At 37.7% G+C, this 23,337-nt stretch overlaps 1 protein-coding gene across 1 annotated transcript in view; it reads left to right on the forward strand.

The window, feature by feature from the left end:
- Positions 1-23,337, forward strand: part of man1a1 (mannosidase, alpha, class 1A, member 1) — a 176,581-nt gene that overhangs the window by 17,022 nt on the left and 136,222 nt on the right. The window contains exon 2 of the mRNA XM_065256245.2: positions 15,301-15,397. Coding sequence (XP_065112317.1) covers positions 15,301-15,397 — 97 coding nt within the window. The remainder of the gene's footprint in view (positions 1-15,300; positions 15,398-23,337) is intronic.

Here is a 23,337-nt window from a genome sequence, read left to right on the forward strand (position 1 = left end):
TTGAACGAAAGATTAACATTAATCAAATTACTAGTGTTCTTCACTAGATGTCACCCTCTTTTTTGCCTAGCGCATGTTACCAAGGAGCAAGAGGCAAGCCTGTCATTCATTCATTCAGTGCTTAAAATGGCGTTTCAGGTGCTTCGTCGATTTTATTAATTACCCACTTATAACCTGCTGTTCACTGTTCTTTTTATTAATATAGTATTTGTATTAAATCTATATTCATTGAGTTGAATAGAGTATAAAAACTGGTCCGAGAGCCAGAATCGAAAATTGAATCGAAATCGAATCGATTTGCTAGCTTGTGAATCGAAATCGAATCGATCTGGAAAATCTGAATCGATACCCAGCCCTATTAAAGGGATAGTTAACCCAAAAATGAAAATTCTGTTCATCATTTTCTCATCCTCATTTTGTTCTAAATCTGTATTAATTTTTTTCTGATATTTTGATAAATGATGGTAACCATTGACTTCCATAGTAGGAAAAATAAATTTGATGGAATTCAATGGTTACCATCATCTGTGTGCTTACCATCATTTATCAAAATATCTTTGTTCATTAAAATAAAAACTCATACAGGTTTAGAACAACATGACGGTGAGTAAATTATGAAAGAATTTAAATTTTTTGGTGAACTATCCCTTTAACTGGGATTTAGCTTGCGTATGTGGCAGATGAGTGTTTTGTTTATTTAAATCATCCCTGTTAGTGTGTTGGTTTACTGCAGAATTTTCCCAAAAGGTCTATCATATGTTATACAAAAACAATGTCGACATAAAATAAAATAAGGTTATCAGTCGCTCAAAAATTTCGCTCAAGCTATTTCATCACAGTAAACAGTTTAGAAGTTATAAGAGGAAGCTGGATGTTTCCCGTAAAAAAATGCGTTCAACTTCCAAAAAAGCTTATCCCATCCTTCCTTCTGTGTGAACTCTGGTGCTGACTGTGCCGTTATAGACGGTCATTTCAAAATTGCCTTGTCATCTACTTATGAGTGCACTCACTTGAATACTAAACCTAAAGAGCACTCTCTCTTGCTCTCTGCATGCACTTTGATAAACTGCATCAGTTAAAGTGACTGTTTCATTCAGATAACCTCATGGCTTGCTTGATAAACTCATAAACAGTGTATGGAATTACTGCCATCTTTAAGTCATATGTTGTTTTTTATGAGGGAACTCCACATAAACACCACGAAAATGTCTTATACAATCTTATACAACACATATTGATTATACAATTTAAATAGTTAATGAAGGGCAGTTATAAAGTTGCCAGAAATATATAACTCATTTAGGTGATTTATGAGTAAAAGGGTTTGTAACTGCATATCACCACATGGCAAAAAAAATTGATAATAATCAATAGCACAATTATTGCACTTTTTGTTCTTTTTGATTTGTTGCAACAATGCTGAACATTTGTATGTCACTCTCCAATATATTCTTTGTATTTATGTAATTGCAAGGCACATTTAGTTTGACCAAAATCACTTGAATGCACACTACATTTATATTTTGGTCCATTTGTACTCGATAAAAAAAAAATGGTGATTCTGTCACGCCAGGAAACAGGAATCAGGACACATATGCAGGGTTCACATAAAAGGATAACATTTAATATAAATAACACAGAATACAAACACAGGAATCAAACAACGGCAGAATAAATTAACAGGAACAGACAGGATGGAGACAAATGGCGACAATGATCCGGCAAGTGAGTATAGCACAAACAGGGGTATAAATACATACAGACTAACAATGCACAGGTGTGATGAGGCAGGTAATTAATCAATGAATAGTCCAGGTGATGGTAATCGGGACAGACACAAAACATGACACGGATTTAACCGTGACAGATTCAAGATGCCATAGAAATTTTTTTTTGGCTGAATAGTTTAGGGATGCACCGAATGTTTGGCAACCAAATTATTTGGTCAAAAATTGCAAAAAACTCATTTTCGGTGTTCAGCCGAAAACGTTAACCGAGGATGAGGTCTTTGATGACATCATCGAACAGCAGCCAGCTGTTAGAGGCGCACAAATGCACACAAAAAAAGTAAAGTGTCCGAGAAAGATGCAAAAACATACAGCGCTACAAGTTTTATTTATCATTTAAAATTAAGACATCCTGAACACCATGCAGTGTATGAGGAAGACACAGTGATGACGATCCTGGGAATTTGTCTGCTGAATCCCCAAACACAGAGAACGAGAGACTTTAGCTCTTCATCTCATGTAATAGATGAGAAGATGAATGACGAAAAGCAACTGCGGTATGTGTAAAAAACTTCCTAGATCTAGTAAAGTTCTACTATGACAAACATATATTAAACGAGAAATAAAATAGGTTTATTAACAAAAGCATTTTGTTAGACCGCTTTTTCCTCTGTCATGCTCCTGTCAAACTTGCCGCCTTCTCCCTCTCTCCCTGTGCTCGTGCTTGACCGTGCACGCAGGCGCACATCCGCTGCTCAACATACAGTGCTGCATAAGCGTTTTTGCACTTTTTTTAAGGCATAAATGAGTAATGAATATGTTATTTGCGTTTTGTGCAGGAATGGAGATCAGATTAATATCCGTTAAGCCACGACTCATTTATGTGCTTGAATCTAAATGGAACAGTTTTACCAAGTCAGATAGATATGTGATAAGAGAAGTGACCAGGTGTAAGGCCCTATAATGATTTTGGAATATAAAAAACTCATTGTTAAAAAATGAAAAAAAAATTTGGTTGTTCGGTATTCGGCCTTCGGCTAAGTATTTAATTTTATTCGGCTTCGGACAAGAATTTTTCTTTCGGTGCATCCCTAGAATAGTTCCATAAGGAACCTTTAACATCTGAAAAAATATTTGTGAAATATAAATGTGTGAAAGAAATGGTTCTTCTAAGAACATTTAGATAGAAGAACCACTTTTGGTTCCTCAATGTCATTACTGTGAAGAACTTTTTAAGAACTTTTATTTTTAAGATTGTATTCACCCATAAAGATGATCTGTAATCTTATAGCGGGAACATGAACTTTGATAAATGTTTCCTTTACAGTACACTACTCTGGTAGTTTTCAGTATATTAGTCTCACAGCAGTACGCCTGGACCCTGAGGTCGAGAAAACAGTCAAATTTAAACAGGAAGTTTCTTTTCAGTTTGTATACCCAAAAACAACTTAGGGAAAACACCTTTTTGTTGGCTCAACTAGTTTCAGAATCAGATTGGTTTTGTCTGCGTTTTACTCTATCATTTATATTTCTTTTCTGTTAAAATCCTGTTTTTTGGGGGGAAATACCAGTGTTCTTTCTTCCCCTCTACGGCTGCCAAGGCCACACGTGGAATGAGTAATATGGTTCATGAGCCGAGCGCTGTGTTCTGAGTTTTGTTTGAAGGATGGCGGTACTACCGTATGCTACCCGTTGCCCATTGCTTCTCCCTGACCCATAATCCCTCAGTATGTCTTCCATAGAGAGTGCATACTAATATCTCTCCTGGGCTATTGAGACCCCAATGGATGCGTTTTGGTAAGTTACACCGTGCAATGAATGGAGGTGCGCCGCCTTCATTGATTTCTGTCAGTTGATTTTAAACACGGCTCCAGTAGGGCAGTAAACAACCAATTGTAAATGAGAGTGAAGCTGAGTGCCTGCTGGGAGCAGATTGTGCGTGTTGAGAGCGGGGATGAAGATCTTAACCATACGATAAGCTGCTAAAGAATCTGTGACTATGTAAGAATGTACAACCGGGCAGAGAAACAGAAAGACTCAAGTTTGTAATCCTAATTCTCTGAGTAGCAGGCGCACAATCCCTCTTATACTCTCTCTTCTCACAGTGGTGGTTGTAATTAAGTAACAAAATCTTTCTGGATTTTAAAAGCAGTGTAAATGACCGAATAGTTTTGCTTGGATTTAGGGCATGTTGTTATGAAAATGCTTTGAATGAAGCAATGGATATGTGTAGGACTCTGGCACCTGACACCGAATGGCTGGTTGTTTCAATAGCTGTGACTTGCAAGTCAAATGAGTTCCTTTGAAATGTTACACTCAAGAACAGATGACATAGTGTAAGAGTTGCTTTGCTTAAAGTAATATGACAAAATCTGGCTTAATGCCATGATGAAGCTACTTAGATTTTTATGCTAATACAGTTTGTCAGTTTTGATCATGTGAGTGAATTCAATTTATTATTGCAGGTTCATTTGGTGTCCACATTTTTTTCCATCTTTTTTCAAATGGTTATAATTTTAATATTTTGTTACTCATTGGATGGCATGGATCCTAAAATGTTACAGGCCTTAACAATATAATGAGCGTGACAGAGTGAGAAAGGGTGTGAGAAAGTGAGATATTGAGAGTGGGTGTGACGGTGAAAGGTGTGACAGAGTGAGAGTGGGTGTGACAGCGTGAGAGTGGGTGTGAGAAAGTGATAGATTGAGAGTGAGTGTGACAGAGTGAGAGTGGGTGTGACAGAGTGAGAGAGGGTGTGAGAAAGTGAGAGATTGAGATTGGGTGTGAGAAAGTAAGAGTGGGTGTGACCAATTGAGAGAGAGTGAAAGATAGAGAGAGGGTGTGAAAGAGTGAAAGATTGAGAGAGGGTGTGAAAGAGTGAAATATTGAGAGAGGGTGTGAAAGAGTAAAAGATTGAGAGTGAGTGTGAGAGAGTGAGAGATTGAGAGTGAGTGTGAGAGGGCAAGAAAGAGTGTGAGAAACTGAGAGTGGGTGTGACAGAGTGAAAGATTGGGAGTGAGTGTGAGAAAGTGAGAGATTGAGAGTGGGTGTGAGAGAGTGAGAGTGGGTGTGACATAGTGAAAGATTGAGAGAGGGTGTGAAATAGTGAAATATTGAGAGTGGGTGTGAGAGAGTGAAAGATTGCGAGAGGGTGTGAGAAAGTGAGAGATTGAGAGTGGGTGTGAGAGAGTGAGAGTGGGTGTGATATAGTGAAAGATTGAGAGAGGGTGTGAATGAGTAAAATATTGAGAGTGGGTGTGAGAGAGTGAAAGATTGAGAGAGGGTGTGAGAAAGTGAGAGATTGAGAGTGGGTGTGAGAGAGTGAAAGTGGGTGTGACATAGTGAAAGAGTGAGAGTTGGTGTGACATAGTGAAAGATTGAGAGAGGGTGTGAAAGAGTGAAATATTGAGAGTGGGTGTGAGAGAGGGAAAGATTAGGAGTGGGTGTGAGAGAGCAAGAGAGAGTGTGAGAAAGTGAGAGACTGAGAGTGGGTGTGACAGAGTGAAAGATTGAGAGTGGGTGTGAGAGATTGGGAGTGGGTGTGACAGAGTGAGAGACGGTGTGAGAAAGTGAAAGATTGAGAGTGGGTGTGACAGAGTGAAAGATTGGGAGTGGGTGTGAGAGAGTGAGAGTGGTTGTAAGAGAGTGAAAGATTGAGAGTGGGTGTGAGAGGGCAAGAAAGAGTGTGAGAAAGTGAGAGAATGAGAGTGGCTGTGACAGAGAGAAAGAATGAGAGAGGGTGTGAGAGAGTGAAAGATTGAGAGTTGGTGTAAGAGAGGAAGAGAGAGAGTGTGAGAAAGTGAGAGATTGAGTTTGACAGAGTGAAAGATTGAGAGTGGCTGTGAGAAAGTGAGAGATTGAGAGTGGTTGTGATAGATTGGGAGTGGGTGTGACAGAGTAAGAGAGGGTGTGAGAAAGTAAAGGATTGAGAGTGGTTGTGAGAGAGTAAGAGTGAGAGAGTGAGTGTAATGGTGCATTCAGACCAGCCACGGTAGAGGCGGCAAAAACGCGATAGTTGTGCGTAGTTGGACGCTTGAACATTTAAGTTTACTCGCTAATCTAGTCATACAAGACATTCAGATTGAGAGGACGAGAGTGAGAGATTGAGAGTGGGTGTGAGAGAGGGTGTGAGAAAGTGAGAGATTGAGATTGGGTGTAAGAGAAAGAGAGTGATGGTGTTTCTCTGTGTATGACTGCCAGCATACTACATACTATCAACACTATTACTGCCTTGGTTTGACAGCAACAAAATTGACACGGTCTTAATTTGGACAACAGGAACTCATGATTTACAGCTATATAATACACTCTTTACAGAAAATAAATTGTGATCCAAAACAAGTGCCAAATTATTAAAATAATTAAAACATAAAACAAACAGAAAACATAACAGACACCTTATGTACCTGCAATACTATAATCAACAATATGCACTTCTGAGAAAGCCAATTGTATCTTATTTTTTTTAGGTTTCAGTGTTTTTTGCCTTCGGCAAGTTAACATTAACAAGCTTCAATACCTGGTATTGATTTAAATTGTTTTTAAAACAAACTTGCAATGCATTCATGCATAGCAAAGCACAATTCCTAAGAAACTGCAGAGCTGTATGTGTTAGTACTGGGAACCACCATAGTCCCATGACTTGTTGTTTTGAAGGCTTAAACTACTTTCAGTACTTTTCTGCTTCAGCAGGGGAACAAGCTCAGTCAGACTGCATTTCTCCCTCATGGTGTAAAGAAAAGTCAAGCGTTACAATGAGAATTGAAGAGTCTAGTAAGAGAGGCGCATGAGTAATGCAGAAGGGGCTGGATTTTAAGAGTTTGGAGGCAGCTGTTTTATAAGAAACAGAAAGCACTTGAGCAGAAGAGCATAGAATCAACATGTACAAGGAAAAAGCGAGACAGATTTGATCAATATCAGTGTAAAAGTTACGATGTAGAGAGATTTCTGGAAGGGTGCAAGTCTAGTAAATTTTACCAGATGGTGATATGCAAGACAGCTGTGGTTTTAGTTTTATCTTCTATGCATCTGCGCGCTTTTAGATTGCAGGGTTCTGTCTTTCATTTCAACCTTTATAGTGTCCCAATTGCAAATGGCCATTTTGCTGCCATTTTATTTTCCCAAGATCACACAGTCCATTTCTTGTTTCTCGAGACCTTTCAGATCTCTTCTTGGATGCTATGCCAACCACATTTCCTTGTAATTTCCCTCTAGACAGAAACTTGAGTTAAAGTTCCCACAGGAAATGCCCAACACAATGCCCAAATGCCCACATTTTTATTTTGATGTGTTTCATTCATTATGGTATTTTAAACGCATGACTATTTTTTATTAATGTTGGGGAGATTGGGCTTACATCAAAAAGAACATAAAATGATGCCCCTCTCTGTTTTAGATAAGTAAAGTTGTGCAGGCCCGTGTGAAAGGAAGAGAATATCTTGATAAACTTGCCTCTGCTTGCGTTTCAGCCTCAAAGGTTTTCTGAGGTTCTGTGCACTGTTTGCTCTAACCTGACTGTTTGGGCACCGCCACGGCAGTAATCACATGTGGGCCGTAACCTTGTTGCTCGTTGACGTCACCGGCGCCCGCTACCAACTCAGAGATGGGAAAAGCACTGCAGACAGATGGCAGGCACATTAACACATGATAGGATTATGCTAGACATATTAGAATTTGCAGGCATTAAAATCCTCTTTGAAAGCAATTTATGTAAAGCAGTGTTTGGCTAAAATAAATTCCTGTCATTTTTAAGCAGGACATGACCAAAGGCAAAGCTTGCTGTATAGTGAGGGAGTAAGAAAAGGCAGGATTCACTTTAGTGTTTTGCTGGTCCAACTAAGACCATTATCATGAGTTTATTGACATTGGTCAATTAAATAATTTTAAATGGACAGGGAAAATAAAGGGATGGAAACTGCAGTACAACATATCAATATGTCCATCCACTGTACTCTTTTCAAACCGGGCAATTCTCATGTAATCAAATTACTAGGGGTGGGCCATATGACCATCATCTATGTGTATCACGATAAAGTTCTCTTTTTCTTTTAATACGATATTTTTTTATATTTAATGCCATAGACTTTTCTTAATTCTCACAAAAAAACTTATATAAGCATAAAAAGATGACAAAATACATATGTGTATTTAAGCCCAATAAAGTGTCAAAAACACGAACTTAATAAGCAGCAGAAGCGCGGATTTTACGCTCCTCTCACACAGAAATAGCTTGTACATTAAAGGGACACTCCACTTGAAAATATGCTCATTTTCTAGTATGTGCATTTATGTCATTTTTAACTGGGGGCGGGGCAATCAAAGGGGCTGGGCGTAAACGTCATGGTGAAAATGAAAATATTTTTATTAAAAACACTCAAATTAAACTTAATTTTGAAGAAACTATGAGAGAACAATGAACACATACTAGACTATTAATGAATTTAATGTTTTTTTAAAAGAAACCCCTTACAGGAATAGCTGCGTGATGAAGTGAAACTAAAGGGTTAATAAACACAAACCGAAGCGCTTTCTACATGACGCACTCTACATAATATTAAGCCTTTATACAACATAAACGTACAACGTGCATCTATCTGCATATAAATGCAAGACTTCAACTAAGTATCTCTTAACATTGATGTTTAAATATGAGATGATAACCCATTGAACTTTTGACGGCACTGTACATTTTGCACCTGACTGACTGTATTTTTAGAAAATCACGGCATCCTTTTAAACCATAGTGCCTTAGTGATGTGAGGTGTGGCCGGAAAATATTGAAACTCTTTGGTTATTTTTTAGCGTTATGCTAATGGTCTAATTAGATTCAATGGATTATGCTAAGCTATGCTAAAAGTGGTACTGTCAGACCCGGAGATCAGCTGAATGGATTCCAAAAAGGTAAAAATCAAATATCTAACTCTGGGAGAGCTGGAAAATGAGCATATTGTTTTTAAAAAGTGGAGTGTCCCTTTAAAGCAACACTAAAGACTTATTGCTCTTTGCTCCCCCTACAGGTTAGACGCATAATTGTTCATTAGCACTGTCGTAAATACTGCAGCATAGCTGGCTCTGATTGGATTGTAGGTCTGCCGTAAAGCAAGTTTTTGTAGTTTTCACTCGAACTACAGGACCACTACCCGACGGTTGGAAACTTCTTTAGTGCGGTTTTGGCCGATAGAGGGCTGCAAAGCGAATGTGAAAGTGCCATTCACCCTGTTTTGAGTGGATGAACCACTGAAACTTTTTTGGAAACGTTATTTTAAGGTAAAAAAAACTCTTTGGTGTTGCTTTAAGCGAAATGTCAGTTTGAACGTTGTCTAAGGGGATAGATCGACCAAGCAATATGACAGGGCTGTGTGTGTCATCATGTCCTAAACGACTCAAAATACGACTCAGGCAACCGTGCCTAATATAAGTGCGCCCTAAGTAATTTTTACCAACATACCTTACAAAACATACCTTATTACTAGTTTTGAAAGGCACTAGCACTGATATGTTTTAAGATGTCAGTGAAAGCTAATTTCAGTTAAGACTGCACAAACATTTAGTCTTGTTTATTGTTGCATTCTAACAGAGAAATGTCTATTATGTTCGATTTAGACTGCAAGCTAAAATATAAGCTAAAATGTTAGGTTGTAGATTCTTCAGCAGCGCCTTGATGCTTCCTGATAACAGTTTAGAAAGTTCTGGTAATGGCCAGTATGGGCACCTGCAAAACTTGCAGGCTTTGTCCTCTGCTTATCAGTAACCTGAATCCCTCAGCAAAAGACTTCGTTACTACTTCTTTATCTTTTCTTTTTCAATCAGTGTGTTTGGTGTTGAGTTGCTATCTTTGAAAGCAAAGAGAGTTATATGATTAGGATACACTTAAAGTTAGACTAGCAGTCGATAAAGTGATCTAATTTCACCGGAGCCAGTTGGCTGATACTCGAAGACTGCCGCGACAGCAAATTACTCTATTTAGACCTGATGAGTGTGAGGAGCTTTATTCCCCCATTTTTGGGGCTGTCTAATGCTCCCTGGGGATAACAGCCGGTCTGTTTCTCTGGACCTGCTAACTGGCACCCAAGAGGAGAGCAAGTGCTGTGGTCTTAAAGCTCTTTTTAGGTTTACAAATGAACTGGCGATGGATTATTTAACACACAAATTACTGTTAATATTTCATCCTTTATGTGTCTGTAGGATCATCATCATCATCTTGTCATAGTGAATAATGACTTCTGTTTATTTCTGCTTATCTTTGTTTTCTTCACACTGCACACATCATTAGCTAATACTGCAGTCATTTTCCTTTCTTCGTCCACTTAAAAAAAAAAAAAAAAACGTTTTAAGTAAACAAAAAGACAATTAAAGCAGTCTGCTTTGTCTGTGGCCAAATTGAGTCTGTTATAAACTTGAAAGCTTTCCAACTAGAGTGATTTCTCCAATGTCAAAGCCATTTACCAAGTTTCCTGTTCGCTTGTTTCCTTTAGTGCATGGTTTTTTAACAGCAGTGTCTCCATGCACACTGTAAAAAATAAATTGTTGGCTCAATGAATTATTTTTTAGTAACTAGTTCCACAGAAAGTTTACGTTCACTCAATTTCTGACTCCAAAGTGTTACCTGGATTGATGTTTTTTAGTTGGCCCAAACTTGACTCAAATATAAAAAAGTATGTTTGCTCAACTAGCTTTATAGTTCATTCAACTAAAATGTTTTAATCAGTTGAATCTTTAAAAACTTACAGTAAAGACTCTGTCAATTAAAATTTAAGTATTTACTCAATGTTTTATGTGTTACTTCAATTAATATTTATTATTTGGAAATTTTTAATAAACTTTTTAAAATTATTTATCAAATAATTTATGCTGGTGTTGTTAACAAATAATTAACTTCAGTCACATAAAAACAAAAGCTTTATTCACTTATCATACAGACTGAACATACAGAATTAAGTCTTCTCTTTATAGAAGGCATAAAACAGTCCAAAAAGCACTCCAAAATCAGTCAGAACATCTCCAGGGCCATTTAACTTCTTTCGCCATGCATCCCTCTGGTCTGCCTCTCTCCACATCACCGCTCTGGTTTGATAAACAGAGGAATACAAATAAATACATAAATACATGTTTAAGATAATAAAGCTTGACGGTGAAAGACTTTATACCCTAAAATTGCCAAATTTCCCTCAGACATCACACGTAATTGAATGAAACACTATTGGGCGGTTTTCTCGGACAGGGCTTATCACTGACTAAAATACTGACATCTCTTAACATATGAGTGCTATTGTTTTGTCTCAAAATGCACGCCAGTATTGTATTTTATAAGGTTTGTTTGTAAAAATGTCCCAATTATAATTAAGACGGAGTAATAAACCCTGTCCGGTAATCTTAACTAAAATAGCTCCACTTTAACTCGGACACATAACATAACACACCTTTATATAACTTATATCTTTACAAAAACGTCGAGTATTTGCGTCTTTGCCAATTAATATAGTCTAAAATTAACATTTATTTACAAACACTTACCTGACGTGAACTTGAGGAAACGGCTGATGACTTGTGTCCTTGTGTAAAACAGTGAGTGATTCCTGCTGTTAGGTGCGGTTTAATCTCAGATGAAATGACCTGTGATCCAGATCCTTCCGAGTTAAGACATTTTAAATTAAAAACTCACGCACATATTGTACATACACACACGCGCGCGAGCGGGTCACGCACACGGGTACACACACGGGTATATTTAGAAGTTTTATTTAAGATTGTTATGATATTGGGACTATTTCTCCATCCGCTCCTTCAGCTCTGATCAAATTCGCATGCAGTCCGGTTATAAAGTAAAAGATATGAAACATCACTCAACAGCGATATCAATTAAGTGCAATCATAAAATATGATTTAAAACATAACCCTTTCATTGTTAAGTATGAGAAATTAAAATGAATTAAATCATGTTTAAACGCCACAGAGATATCAGAGTCAGCAGTCGATTTCTGATGCGCTTGCCGAGGCGAGGCTGCGCTGGGCGGGGTGTGAGCGCTTAAGCGCTGGTGATTTTCTGGAGCTCATATGGAGCTCACATGGAGCTAAGCTCCGTCCGAAAGTGTCCGAGCACACTTTTAAATAGACGCTATCTTTATTAACCGACCGCATATTTAAACTTTAAGCACATACATTTACGCCTCAAAAACTCTTACAATTACATTTTGTTACCAAATAACAGTAATATTGTGAGCATTTTGCTGTCAGGAAACATAGCTGTCATAACTCCACATATTTACCTGATTTGTCTTAATTAGTTCAGTCAACATTAGCCATTCTGAATGTTGACTGGATTTGAAAATAACCATTCATTTAATGTTTTAAACGCAGATTTATCTAGACTTAAAATAATGTCTTCTCAACTAGCTCAAACAAAAAAATTGGTTTAACTTATATATTTTTGCCCGTCCAACATTTCATTAATTGGATTTTTTACAGTGCAGTGTTAAGTAAAATAGTGGTGTACATGTGGAAATTTTAGCTTGACTTGTGGCCTCTCTTTTAAAAAATCTATACTGTATTATGCATTTGCAGGTGTGGTCTCTACCGAATATGCCGCACACTAATATATCTGTTTCATATCCCAGTTTGATGTACCAGCTTGAGACCGTTATAATTGTGCCATTAATAGGTTGACTTCCCTGTTGTATAAATGTTTCGTCACTGTCTTCTTTAGTATCTTTGTCTTGTTTTCAGTACAAGTATCAAAAAATTCTTGAAGTAAGATGCATTTTTTTAATAACCAAATAATGTTCTAAGAAAATAAGTCTAGTTTTTAGACAAAAAACATGATGGGGCGGTTTCCCAGACAGGGTTTATATTAATCCAGTACTACACTGCAAAAAATTATTTTCAATAAAATAAATTCTTAGTATTTTTGTCTTGTTTTCAGTAAAAATATCTAAAAATTCTTAAATTAAGATGCTTTTTCTTGATGAGCAAAACGACCCAAGAAAATAAGTCTAGTTTTTAGACCAAAAATATCAAATTTAAGTGATTTTGTGCATAAAACAAGCAAAAAAATCTGCCAATGGGGTAAGCAGATTTTTCTCGAATTTTTCTTGAATTTAGTGTTTAGGAAAAATTTTCAATATTTTTTTGCTTACCCCATTGGCAGATTTTTTGCTTGTTTTATGCAAAAAATCACTTAAATTTGATGTTTTTGGTCTTAAAACTAGACTTATTTTCTTGGGTCGTTTTGCTCATCAAGAAAAAGCATCATAATTTAAATTATTTTTAGATATTTTTACTGAAAACAAGACAAAAATACCAAGATTTTTTTTTTCTTGAAAATCATTTTTGCAGTGTAGGTCTTAAGGGGATCGCACACCGCCGCTCCGCTCAGCGCCGCGCCGTTTAAAAAAAATCGAATACATTGTTTTCTATGAGTATATGCACACCGCCGCCGCCAGGTGGCGCCTGTCCGTGCCGCCTAGCTGTGACTCAGGAAGTTGCTCAAATCCCTGTCGCGCCACACAGCGCCACTCACATAGTTTAACATTAAATAACATCCTGTTTGTCCCAAATCATTAACGATTAACATTGGCTGCTAACGTATATTTGCATTTTTAAGTAAACGTTATCTGACGAAGCTCACGCTATTTAATGTACACTTCCGGTTTACAATACCTCCGAGTTGTCCTAGACACAACTCGACGCGGCACGACGCTGACCCGCTTGGCCGGTGTGCGATCCCCTTTAACTTTTTTAGGACATTTCAGTAGTTTTTATAAACAAGCCTTACAAAAAATTACTGATGTGCATTTTGAGGCAAAACAATGGTACTGATACATGTTAAAATATATCAGTGCAAGGTGTTTTCAAAATGAACTCAACTCAATCATGTATTTCTGGAACCCACCAGATTTTATGAATTTGTGCTTAAAACAAGCAAAAAATAAATCTGCTAATGGTGTAAGAAAAAGCACAAATTTACTTTTAAATTGTATATTTCTTGTATAAAACTAGACTTATTTTCTTAGGTCATTTTGCTCATCAAGAAAATACATCCTGATTTAAGAATTTTTAGATATTTGTATGAAAACAAGACAAAAAATACTAAGTAAGAAAGTCATTTTTTGCAGTATGCTATTTGACATGATAATATCTGGCTAAGTTTGGGGTATGATTATCTGTTTTTTTAAACAAAAGAAGGCGAATGGCCAGTTTTGGAAACCTGTATGACTTGTGAAAACATTACTTGAGCTACTGATGACATTTTGGATGACAGTATATTTTCTTTTCTGTATTACAGAATCATTTATTACAGTTTCAGTGGGGTTTTTATCATTTAGAGAAAGTTTACGCAAATGAAACTTCTGTCATCATTTACTCACCTTTTATGTTTTTCTAAATATATGTTGATAAATGATGGAAACCATTTGACGATACCCGTTAACTTCCATTGTAGGAAAAACAAATACTATGGAACTAAATGGGTACCATCAACTGTTTGCTAACTTTAAAAAAAAATCTTCTTTTATATTTAATAAGGGTGGCACGGTACGTGAAAAAACATCTGAACCATTCGGTTCGCTTGTCTCGGTTCGGAGCATGTGTGTGTTGCATGGTTTGACGCATGCGCAATGTAGCCTCATGCCCGCATGTTACCTGAAGCCTCGTATACTTTTGTCTGTATACAGCGCGAGCCTCCATTTGGGGAGGTGTTTATACTCGACTCACAGACTGGGTGCCGGCGTGATGAGACATCATGCTCGGCTAGATTCGCCTGGAACTTGTGCTTCTTGGGTTTGCGGAGCCGCACGCAAAGTTATAAACAAGTCGAGTGTTAACAAGGCTTAAAGCTACACTGAAGTTGGCAGTTTGATAAATGCAAGTTAATTCTTCAGTTTAATCTCTGTGTGCTTCAAGTTCAACCATTGTGTGCTAAAAGGCACATGCATTCCTGTAGAGATACAGTAGCAATACATGTTCTCCTTTTTTTGCCAAGTAAATGAAAAGTCATGTATCAAAATCTCACCAAGCTTTCTTCAGAGATGGTCCCAATAATGTGCTTGAAGTCAAGTCAAATTCAGTTTGTGCATGATTACATGATATAACAGTTTTGTTAATACTGTAACCTAAATTTTGGATAATTAAGCTATTTATCATATAGCTTTACTTAGATTAAAAGAAAAAACAACAAGAAGAACCACACAGAAAAAAAGCCGAAAGACGTGACCCTAAAACCGTGATACGAACCTAGTAAAGAAGCTCATACAGGTTAAGAACAACATGAAGCTAAGTAAATGATGACAAAACTTTTATTTTTGTGTGAGCTATCCGTTTAAATAAAGTGACTTGTTCAGAAACACTCAAATCCCCTATACCAGTTGTATTGTATGCTTCTTTTCTTAACCCAGCTTCACTCAACCAATATATTAATAAAAATATCTAAACAATCCATAGTCCATTTTTCAGTTTTCTGTGTTCACATCTTCCTTCTGCATCCAAGTTCTGTGTCAGATGTTTTTACTTTGCAATCTTTCTCTCAGAATGAATCAAAAATCACAAGTGTAACCCCATCTTTTTGTCATTCTCTCTTCAGATGATGCAATTTTCTTGGGACAATTACAAGCGCTACGCCTGGGGCTCCAACGAACTGCGTCCTGTCTCAAAGCAGGGCCACTCCAGCAATCTGTTTGGTGAGTATGAATCCGAAGTGTCTCCCTGACCATGAAACTATGATTCATGCACGCACAGCAGCCGTCGGCTTCACATCTCTTACCAACAGTAAATTGGTAAGCAGTCAGAACTGTCAATCAGTGCAGCGCAGGTGTTTGGGTGACCTCCATGAAAAGGCTTTAAATTTCTCTTCGGTCCCTCAGACTTAACAAGCTCAGTCTGGGTTTGTGGTTTTTCTGCTTTCAAGTGTGCAAACAGCGATTTCTGGCGAAATGTTGGACTGCATCGGGTGATAGCATGGCCGCATGGCATAAAACTGTTTTTTACACAACCTTGATCCTCGGCGGTGGTGTTGAAGCATTAATGTAGCTTTTTTCCCTCTGAAGGAATGTTTTTGCGTTGCATGTCACCCTCTTGACACACGTCTATTTTAAAGCTGATAAGCACAGGTTGTGAGTGGGCATGCATGCTAATCTGGAAATAAAGCATTTATGAAGGACAGTCCATCTTTCTGCGAGGTTTGTGATATGCATAAATAACTCTGAGGAGGCAGCAATTGTTTTCACACTGGAATGTGTACATGCTACATTATATGCCATATGTGCGTATGTAGACTTTTAACTCATTTCACGAATGATACAATAAAGTTAAAGTTAATTTTTTACAGTTGGTAGGCAATGTAGTCACTTTTTCACAGCTCACATAACACTTGCTGTTCCTGCTTATCTGATGTTAATCTTGAGTACCTATAGAGTAGTATTACATCCTTCATATATCTAAAAAGTCTTTAGTTTTATCAGATTTATAAAAGACAGATCAGCTTTACTGATTCTTTCCAAATTAGCCTGAGTTCATGGAGGTGTACAGCGAGTGTAGCGAGTCATGAGCAAGCAGCACACACACACAAAACATTATCCCACTATCTCTGGATTAGGGCCGATAGTGGGCCTTCATGATGATAGTTGGCATGTTTGCCCCTATAGTTTTTAATTATTATTATGCTATTATTATTATCATCATAGTTTCACATTAACATTCCCGCACACCAATGCATATGGGGTGCTTGTTCCCACATTAGAGAGCTTGTGGACTTCTCTATGCACGAGATAGCTTGTTATGCGTGCTGCGTGGAACCTGAGCTTGTAATACGCATGGCTCTGACATTTCCTTGTATTAGAGAGGTTGTAAGGCACACAGTGTTTTAAAACCAGCAAGTGTGTTGTTCCCGCTCCCTGGCAACAAGAAATTTCAGAGTGCCTGGGCATCAATGTTGACGCGTGGATTAATGGTATCAGATTTAAGGAGGTTGCGCTCATGGCAGTGTTGCCAGCTTCCCTTAGAGTAAATCGGCTTCTTTTTTGTTCACCTATCCAGTTGCTTGTCATAAATGAGTAAAAGATGTACAAATAAACAAATGGTAAATGGTAAAATGGACTGCATTTATATAGCTCTTTCATAGACCCATGGCCATCCAAAGCGCTTTACATATATTGCCTCACATTCACCCATTTACTCACACATTCAAACATTGTAGACCTACATAGACCACTGAACCACTGCCGCCCCTACACTTGAGTAAATGAGTGAACTGTTGCCCCGCCCCCCAATACTGTTGTGTATCGGCGATCTTACAGGCTGACAATAGGATGATCGCACTATGGGGCACTATTCTGGATAACGTATGATTCACTCCTTGTTCGTGTCGCTTATGTTGTGTGCACTTACGCACCGATTTTTGATGCACCGAACAGACATTTGATGCAGTTTTACTTACCGCATGTGACTCATTACCCATTTGGGGCCGCCCAATTTCAATGAAATCCAGTGTTAAACAAACACGCATACAAAACTCCACTGCTGCCCTGGATAAACAAACTACATCCATTGTTTCCATAATTTGGGAAGCCAAACAAGTTTAAATTTCCCTCACAAACAACACACTTCTTTGGTGACGTTGATTTCGTTTCAACTCTTGGTTGGTTTGTGCGTGTGTGTGCTATTTCGGTTAAAGTGCCCATATAAGGACTTCCAGAGTACTTTCTGCACTGAAATTGCCCATCTGCTTTTTTTACACTTTACCCAAGTTTAGAACGAGGAATCCAACTCCTAAACAGTGTTAATAAGTCTGAATGCATGAAATAGCTTTAAACCCCCCCCCCCCAATAATAATATTAACAATTAAATTCAGTAGGTAACAGATTTCAACAGTTTATTTGTCTCACCTATGTAAATTTTATCCCCAAATTGATTTTTCTAAATCTTGATACTCATTCTTATACTAGTGGAGGTAAAGACTGTTTAATTGTTTTATGATTTTATCAGATTTACTGTTGTGTAGTAAGTTCTGCGTAGTCAATTGCGCTCAACTGTATGGATTGTCTGAGGATTTACAGTGCAGACCCACATAATTTAGCTTGGGAAGTGCTAGTAGAATATACACAGTATTAATTTATTTCCCATAAAGACCTGCCAAAAAGTGTGAAGTACATTATGCTCGTCACAGCCGCTCTTCTGCAGTAAAGACAGGGCTGTCAGTAGGAACTATGTTTAGGTCCTCTATGGTATTGCCTCATAATCAAGCCCACTCAGAAAACTTTCGCCCTGGCCACATGAGTTTCAGCAATAGTCTTGGCTACAATCGCACGCATACACATTTTGAAAATCTTCTGTGTCAGTCAGTGCCAGACGGCTCTTGCACACGCTATTACCTCCAGACCTTTTTTCGGGCCATCCGTTTCCAGGCAGTTTTGAGTGCTCGTCAATTTCTCGAATAGTAAATGTGCCCTCACGGGCACATATAGCTACAACAGAGACTGTTGAAAACATGCTGGGCCAAGGCTACGTTTTGTCAGGCAGGGTTAATCATTATAAATTTAGAGCTTGGGTTAATGGTACGCTGGTCCTAAATAAAAGATGCCCTGGAATATGCTGGTCAGGGTTTTGTACCTGACCAGGCAGCTGGAAAAAGCTTGTTTTGTGCTTCTGGGTCCTACATGAAATGTAAGCAGATTGGAACACACACTTCAGTGTAAGTCCTTACTGGAAGTCCAGATTACCAGGGCGGTCTCAAACAGCCACAAGGCTTCAGCTTACAGAGAAAGACGAGGCTGCGGTGCTTTTTTCCACAGATGCTCTAAGAAGCACATTATGAACCATATGGAAGTGCTTAGTCAAGGCATTATGCCTGCCTGGTGTATTGCGGACATGCAATCATTGCCATGTGTTCCTTTTTATGTAGTCTGTGCCATGCTAGATGATCTATTGTTTCTGTATCCTCGAGGTGTGCAGAGGTCTATCATGCTGTATATGCAAACTCATTTATAAGTGCATTAAATCTTGTGCGGTATACTGCAAATTTTCTAATGAATTAAGTCTAACCAACTGTGAAAAAATTATTAAGCCCTCAGAATCTGTGGAATAGAAAGTGTTCGAGTATTTCATACACAGTCAGCAACTGTTTAGGGGATTTAAATTCACATTGTAGTACAGTATATAATGAATACAAGGAGAATAGGGGGAGGATCAATAATTTATTGATTATTTGATTAAGAGTTTCGTCTGTAGATTTAGTCAGTTTCAGCACAAATATAAGTACTGTTTTGTTTTACAGTGTTCCTTTATTGTTTTGACCTTTTTGGAAATCAAATAATCTCTGAATGATGCTTTTACTCTAAAAAATGGGTTATTTTTAATGCTGGGTTAAATTAACCCAGAAAATGTTTATATTTGACCTAACAATGGGTTAAAAAACAGCATTTTCGGTTGAGAACCCAGTGGGTTGGGTTTGTCCCTTTTTGACCCAACGCTGGGAACTGAGCCCAATCACTGGGTTATGGGTTAAATTAACCCAGAATTTTTTTATATTTGATCTAACAATGGGTTAAAAACCCAGCATTTTGGGTTGAGAACCCAGTGGGTTGGGTTTGTCCCTTTTTGACCCAACGCTGGGAGCTAAGCGCAATCACTGGGTTAAATAAACCCAGAAAATGTTTATATTTGATCTAACAATAGGTTAAAAACCCCAGCATTTTGGGTTGACAACCAATTGGGTTGGGTTTGTCCTTTTTGACCCAACGCTGGGAGCTGAGCCCAATCACTGGGTTAAATTAACCCAGAAAATGTTTATATTTGATCTAACAATGGGTTAAAAAACCCAGCATTTTGGGATGACAACCCAGTGGGTTGGGTTTGTCCCTTTTTGACCCAACGCTGGGAACTGAGCCCAATCACTGGGTTAAATTAACCCAGAATTTTTTTATATTTGATCTAACAATGGGTTAAAAAACCCAGCATTTTGGTTTGACAACCCATTGGGTTGGGTTTGTCCTTTTTGATCCAACGCTGGGAGCTGAACCCAATCACTGGGTTAAATTAACCCAGAAAATGTTTATATTTTATATAACAATGGGTTAAAAAACCCAGCATTTTGGGTTGACAACCAAATGGGTTGGGTTTGTCCTTTTTGACCCAACGCTGGGAGCTGAGCCCAATCACTGGGTTAAATTAACCCAGAAAATGTTTATATTTGATCTAACAATGGGTTAAAAAACCCACCATTTTGGGATGACAACCCAGTGGGTTGGGTTTGTCCCTTTTGACCCAACGCTGGGAGCTGAGCCCAATCACTGGGTTAAATTAACCCCGAAAATGTTTATATTTGACCTACCAATGGGTTAAAAACCCAGCATTTTGGGTTGACAACTCAGTGGGTTGGGATTGTCCATTTTTGACCCAACGCTGGGAGCTGAGCCCAATCACTGGGTTAAATTAACCCAGAAAATGTTTATATTTGATCTAACAATGGAATAAAAAACCCAGCATTTTGGGCTGACAACCCAGTGGGTTGGGTTTGTCCCTTTTGACCCAACGCTGGGAGCTGAGCCCAACCATTGGGATAAATTAACCCAGAAAATATTTATATTTGACCCAAAAACAACCCAGCATTTTGGGTTGAAACAACCCAGCAATGGGCTAGGTTCGTCTCTTTTTGACCCAGTGCTTGGTTGAAAATAACCAATAACCCAGCATTTTTAGATTGTAACCACACTTATATTGGAGTTTTTATTCCGTGCTTGTGTTCCTGTGTAGCTCAGTGGTACAGCATTGCATCAGCAATGCAAAAGGTCATGGGTTCGAACCCAGGGAACACACAAACTGATAAAAAATACCTTGTATAGCCTACCTTATAATGCACTATAAGTTGCTTTAGATAAAATGTAAATGCTTGTACACTGTAAAATTCCTTGTTGCACTTACGTTTTAAAGTTTAATCAATTCGAAATAACAATTCATTTAAACTTTCTTGACTAGTGAGGAGTTGCTAAAAATAAAGTTGAATTAGCTTAAGTTATTTCAACTTTATTTTGATAATTTATAGCAACACCTCACTAGTCGAGAAAGTTGAGACTAGAGAGAAATACATATTTCAAATTGATTAAACTTATAAAAGTGTAAGTGCAACATTTATTACAGTGTATCTACAGTATGTGCAAAATGAAACTAAGAAAAGTATGCTATAGTATGAACAGTATGTAGTTCCTGTATATCCACACTTCTTTTCCTCTAATAAAACGCAAGGGGAAATAGTTCTTCTCATTCTGTCTTTCTCTCCAAAATGTCCACCAATGTCTGCTTGTGATTTGGAAATAATCGTATCCCAGGTGACCTAGTGATCTCTGGTGTCCTGTGATCGTCCATAGCCTGAGATGTGCAATTAAAAAAATCACAATCTTTTGAAAGTGCAAGAGAAAATAGATAAGTGGGAGAAGAGGGAAAGAGAAAACACAGACGAACACATGAGTCCGGCTTTAAGCCCTTGTGTGCTCATTTAGCACAGTGGCTGTTGAACCATGATGTACTGTCAGTATATAGCTGCTGTTGTATTAATGACCCAGCAAAAAGTTGTGCACTAAGCAGTGTTATGGTGCAGAAAACGTGGCTTTCGGAGGTGCTGGAAATTTAGTTTTATGACAATTAATACAATTGTTTGTTGAAGGCCTTCAAAAGCTTTGCTATACATTTTCTGCTTTTCTGTTTCTAGCTCCGGATGCTTATCCAGTGTCGCACAGTTTAAAGCCAAAGGCTTTATTGAGTCTTTTTCCCTACAACCACTTTGGCACAATGGTGATCTGGATTTGATAGACAATGGTTTACGATGGGGGTTTTGTTTGTGTTGGCACAAGCCGGTGTCCAGTGTCACAGCAGGCAGTAGTGTTATCCGGCTGTTTGGCAATGTGCTTACACACAGCTTCTTTCTGAGCCAGAGAGTCTTCTTGCTTTTGTCATCTGCAGTTTAATCTTATTTATGATAAGATACATTATGTTTTAGAGCCACGGGACAGTCTAGAGAGTTTATGGATGAAGCCTGTCGTATATTCCTTTCATTATAGAAGTGCCATTCGAAAGGCTAAGTTGTAGATTAGTACTGGATTAAATTTAATAAAATGTTTAAATAATTTTTCAGGCTGTTTGTCATATACAAATAAATAAATAAATATTTTTAAAAGCATAATTTATAAATAAACACTACTGATGTGCGTCAACACTCGCACTCATATATTTTAAGATATGTCAGTGCAATTTGTTTTCCGTTTGGACAGTTTTACATTTATTTTAGTTTAGGACTATTCGAATCCCTGTCCGGGAAAAAGGCCCAATGGAGGCCTTATTTATATTAGGTCATCTTTTACAAACATACCTTACAAAAAGCCCTACAGGTGTGCAACTTGAGATCAAACAATGTCTCCAATTGGGGAGAGCGATGATGATGATTTTTGGTTTTGGCTCAATCATTCAAAAAATATTTGAGTTTGATTAATTATATTTTTAAACAAGCAACACACATCTCTGCTACAAATTAACATTTGATGTTTGTTTCTAGTACTTACCATTCTTGGACAATTACACCAAATGTGACAGAAGTGCAAACGTTACAACTTACCCCATAGGTGGAGTTAATTGTAACAGGCAGGGGGTTAGTTGTAACACATGCTAAAAAATTAGTTTGCAGGCAAATATTTTTTTCTATTTTGTCTATATACTTGAAGTGGATATTGTTTATATATCTGTCTATAATAGACAGGTCCACACTGTATTCATTCATCCAGCCCTTTTCTAACAATAGTTCAATTATAAATGGATACAAATGTCTAAATAATGTTAGAAAAAAGCAGCACAATTATGACAAAACATTTTTTTATATGTGACCCAGTCTGTAATAACCATACTACAGTTTCAAAATCAAATTCTGAGATAATGAGCATCAAAGTCTGATTTTAGCCATTCATTTTATTATGATTTCAATATTTGACGTGACCTTATTCAATCAATATTAAAGATATGAACAAAAATAAATTTGACACATGATTTTTGATAAGACAGGCACATTTATTTTGTTGGCAGCCAGCAATCATTCGTGTAGTCTATTTAAAACAACGGCAAGAATTACGCTAACATTAGCAGTTTTCATATCGTAAGTGCTGAGGGGTTAGTTGTAACACAGCGTTACAATTAACCCCACTGGGTCAAAATATTTTCAAGCCCACCAAAAAGCCCACCTAAGAGCTGCATACATATTTCAAAATGATGCTATGTTTAGTCAACAAGACACTGATTAATATGACATAGCATTGGATTTGGTATCTTACACACCCAACTTAGAAACCGAAAAAAACATATGATCAAAAAATGTACTTACATGCCACCAAAACACTCGTTCATCAATAACTCTATGGAAAAACATTGTACATTTCCAATAATTTGCGGGAGATCGTCTTTTGGCAGCGTGAAAAAATACCGGAAAAAAAAACGCTTATCCTTGTGCAACAATGTAAACAATCTGTGTTACAACTAACCCTGCGTTAGTTTGTGCCCCGCGCACCCCTGTATGTTAAAATAAATCACAATACTTTTTTATTTTATTAAATCAGCTCAAACGTGGGACTAGGAAAAACCCTGTCTG

This window comes from Paramisgurnus dabryanus, chromosome 12 (assembly GCF_030506205.2).
Source record: "Paramisgurnus dabryanus chromosome 12, PD_genome_1.1, whole genome shotgun sequence".
NCBI lineage: Eukaryota > Metazoa > Chordata > Actinopteri > Cypriniformes > Cobitidae > Paramisgurnus > Paramisgurnus dabryanus.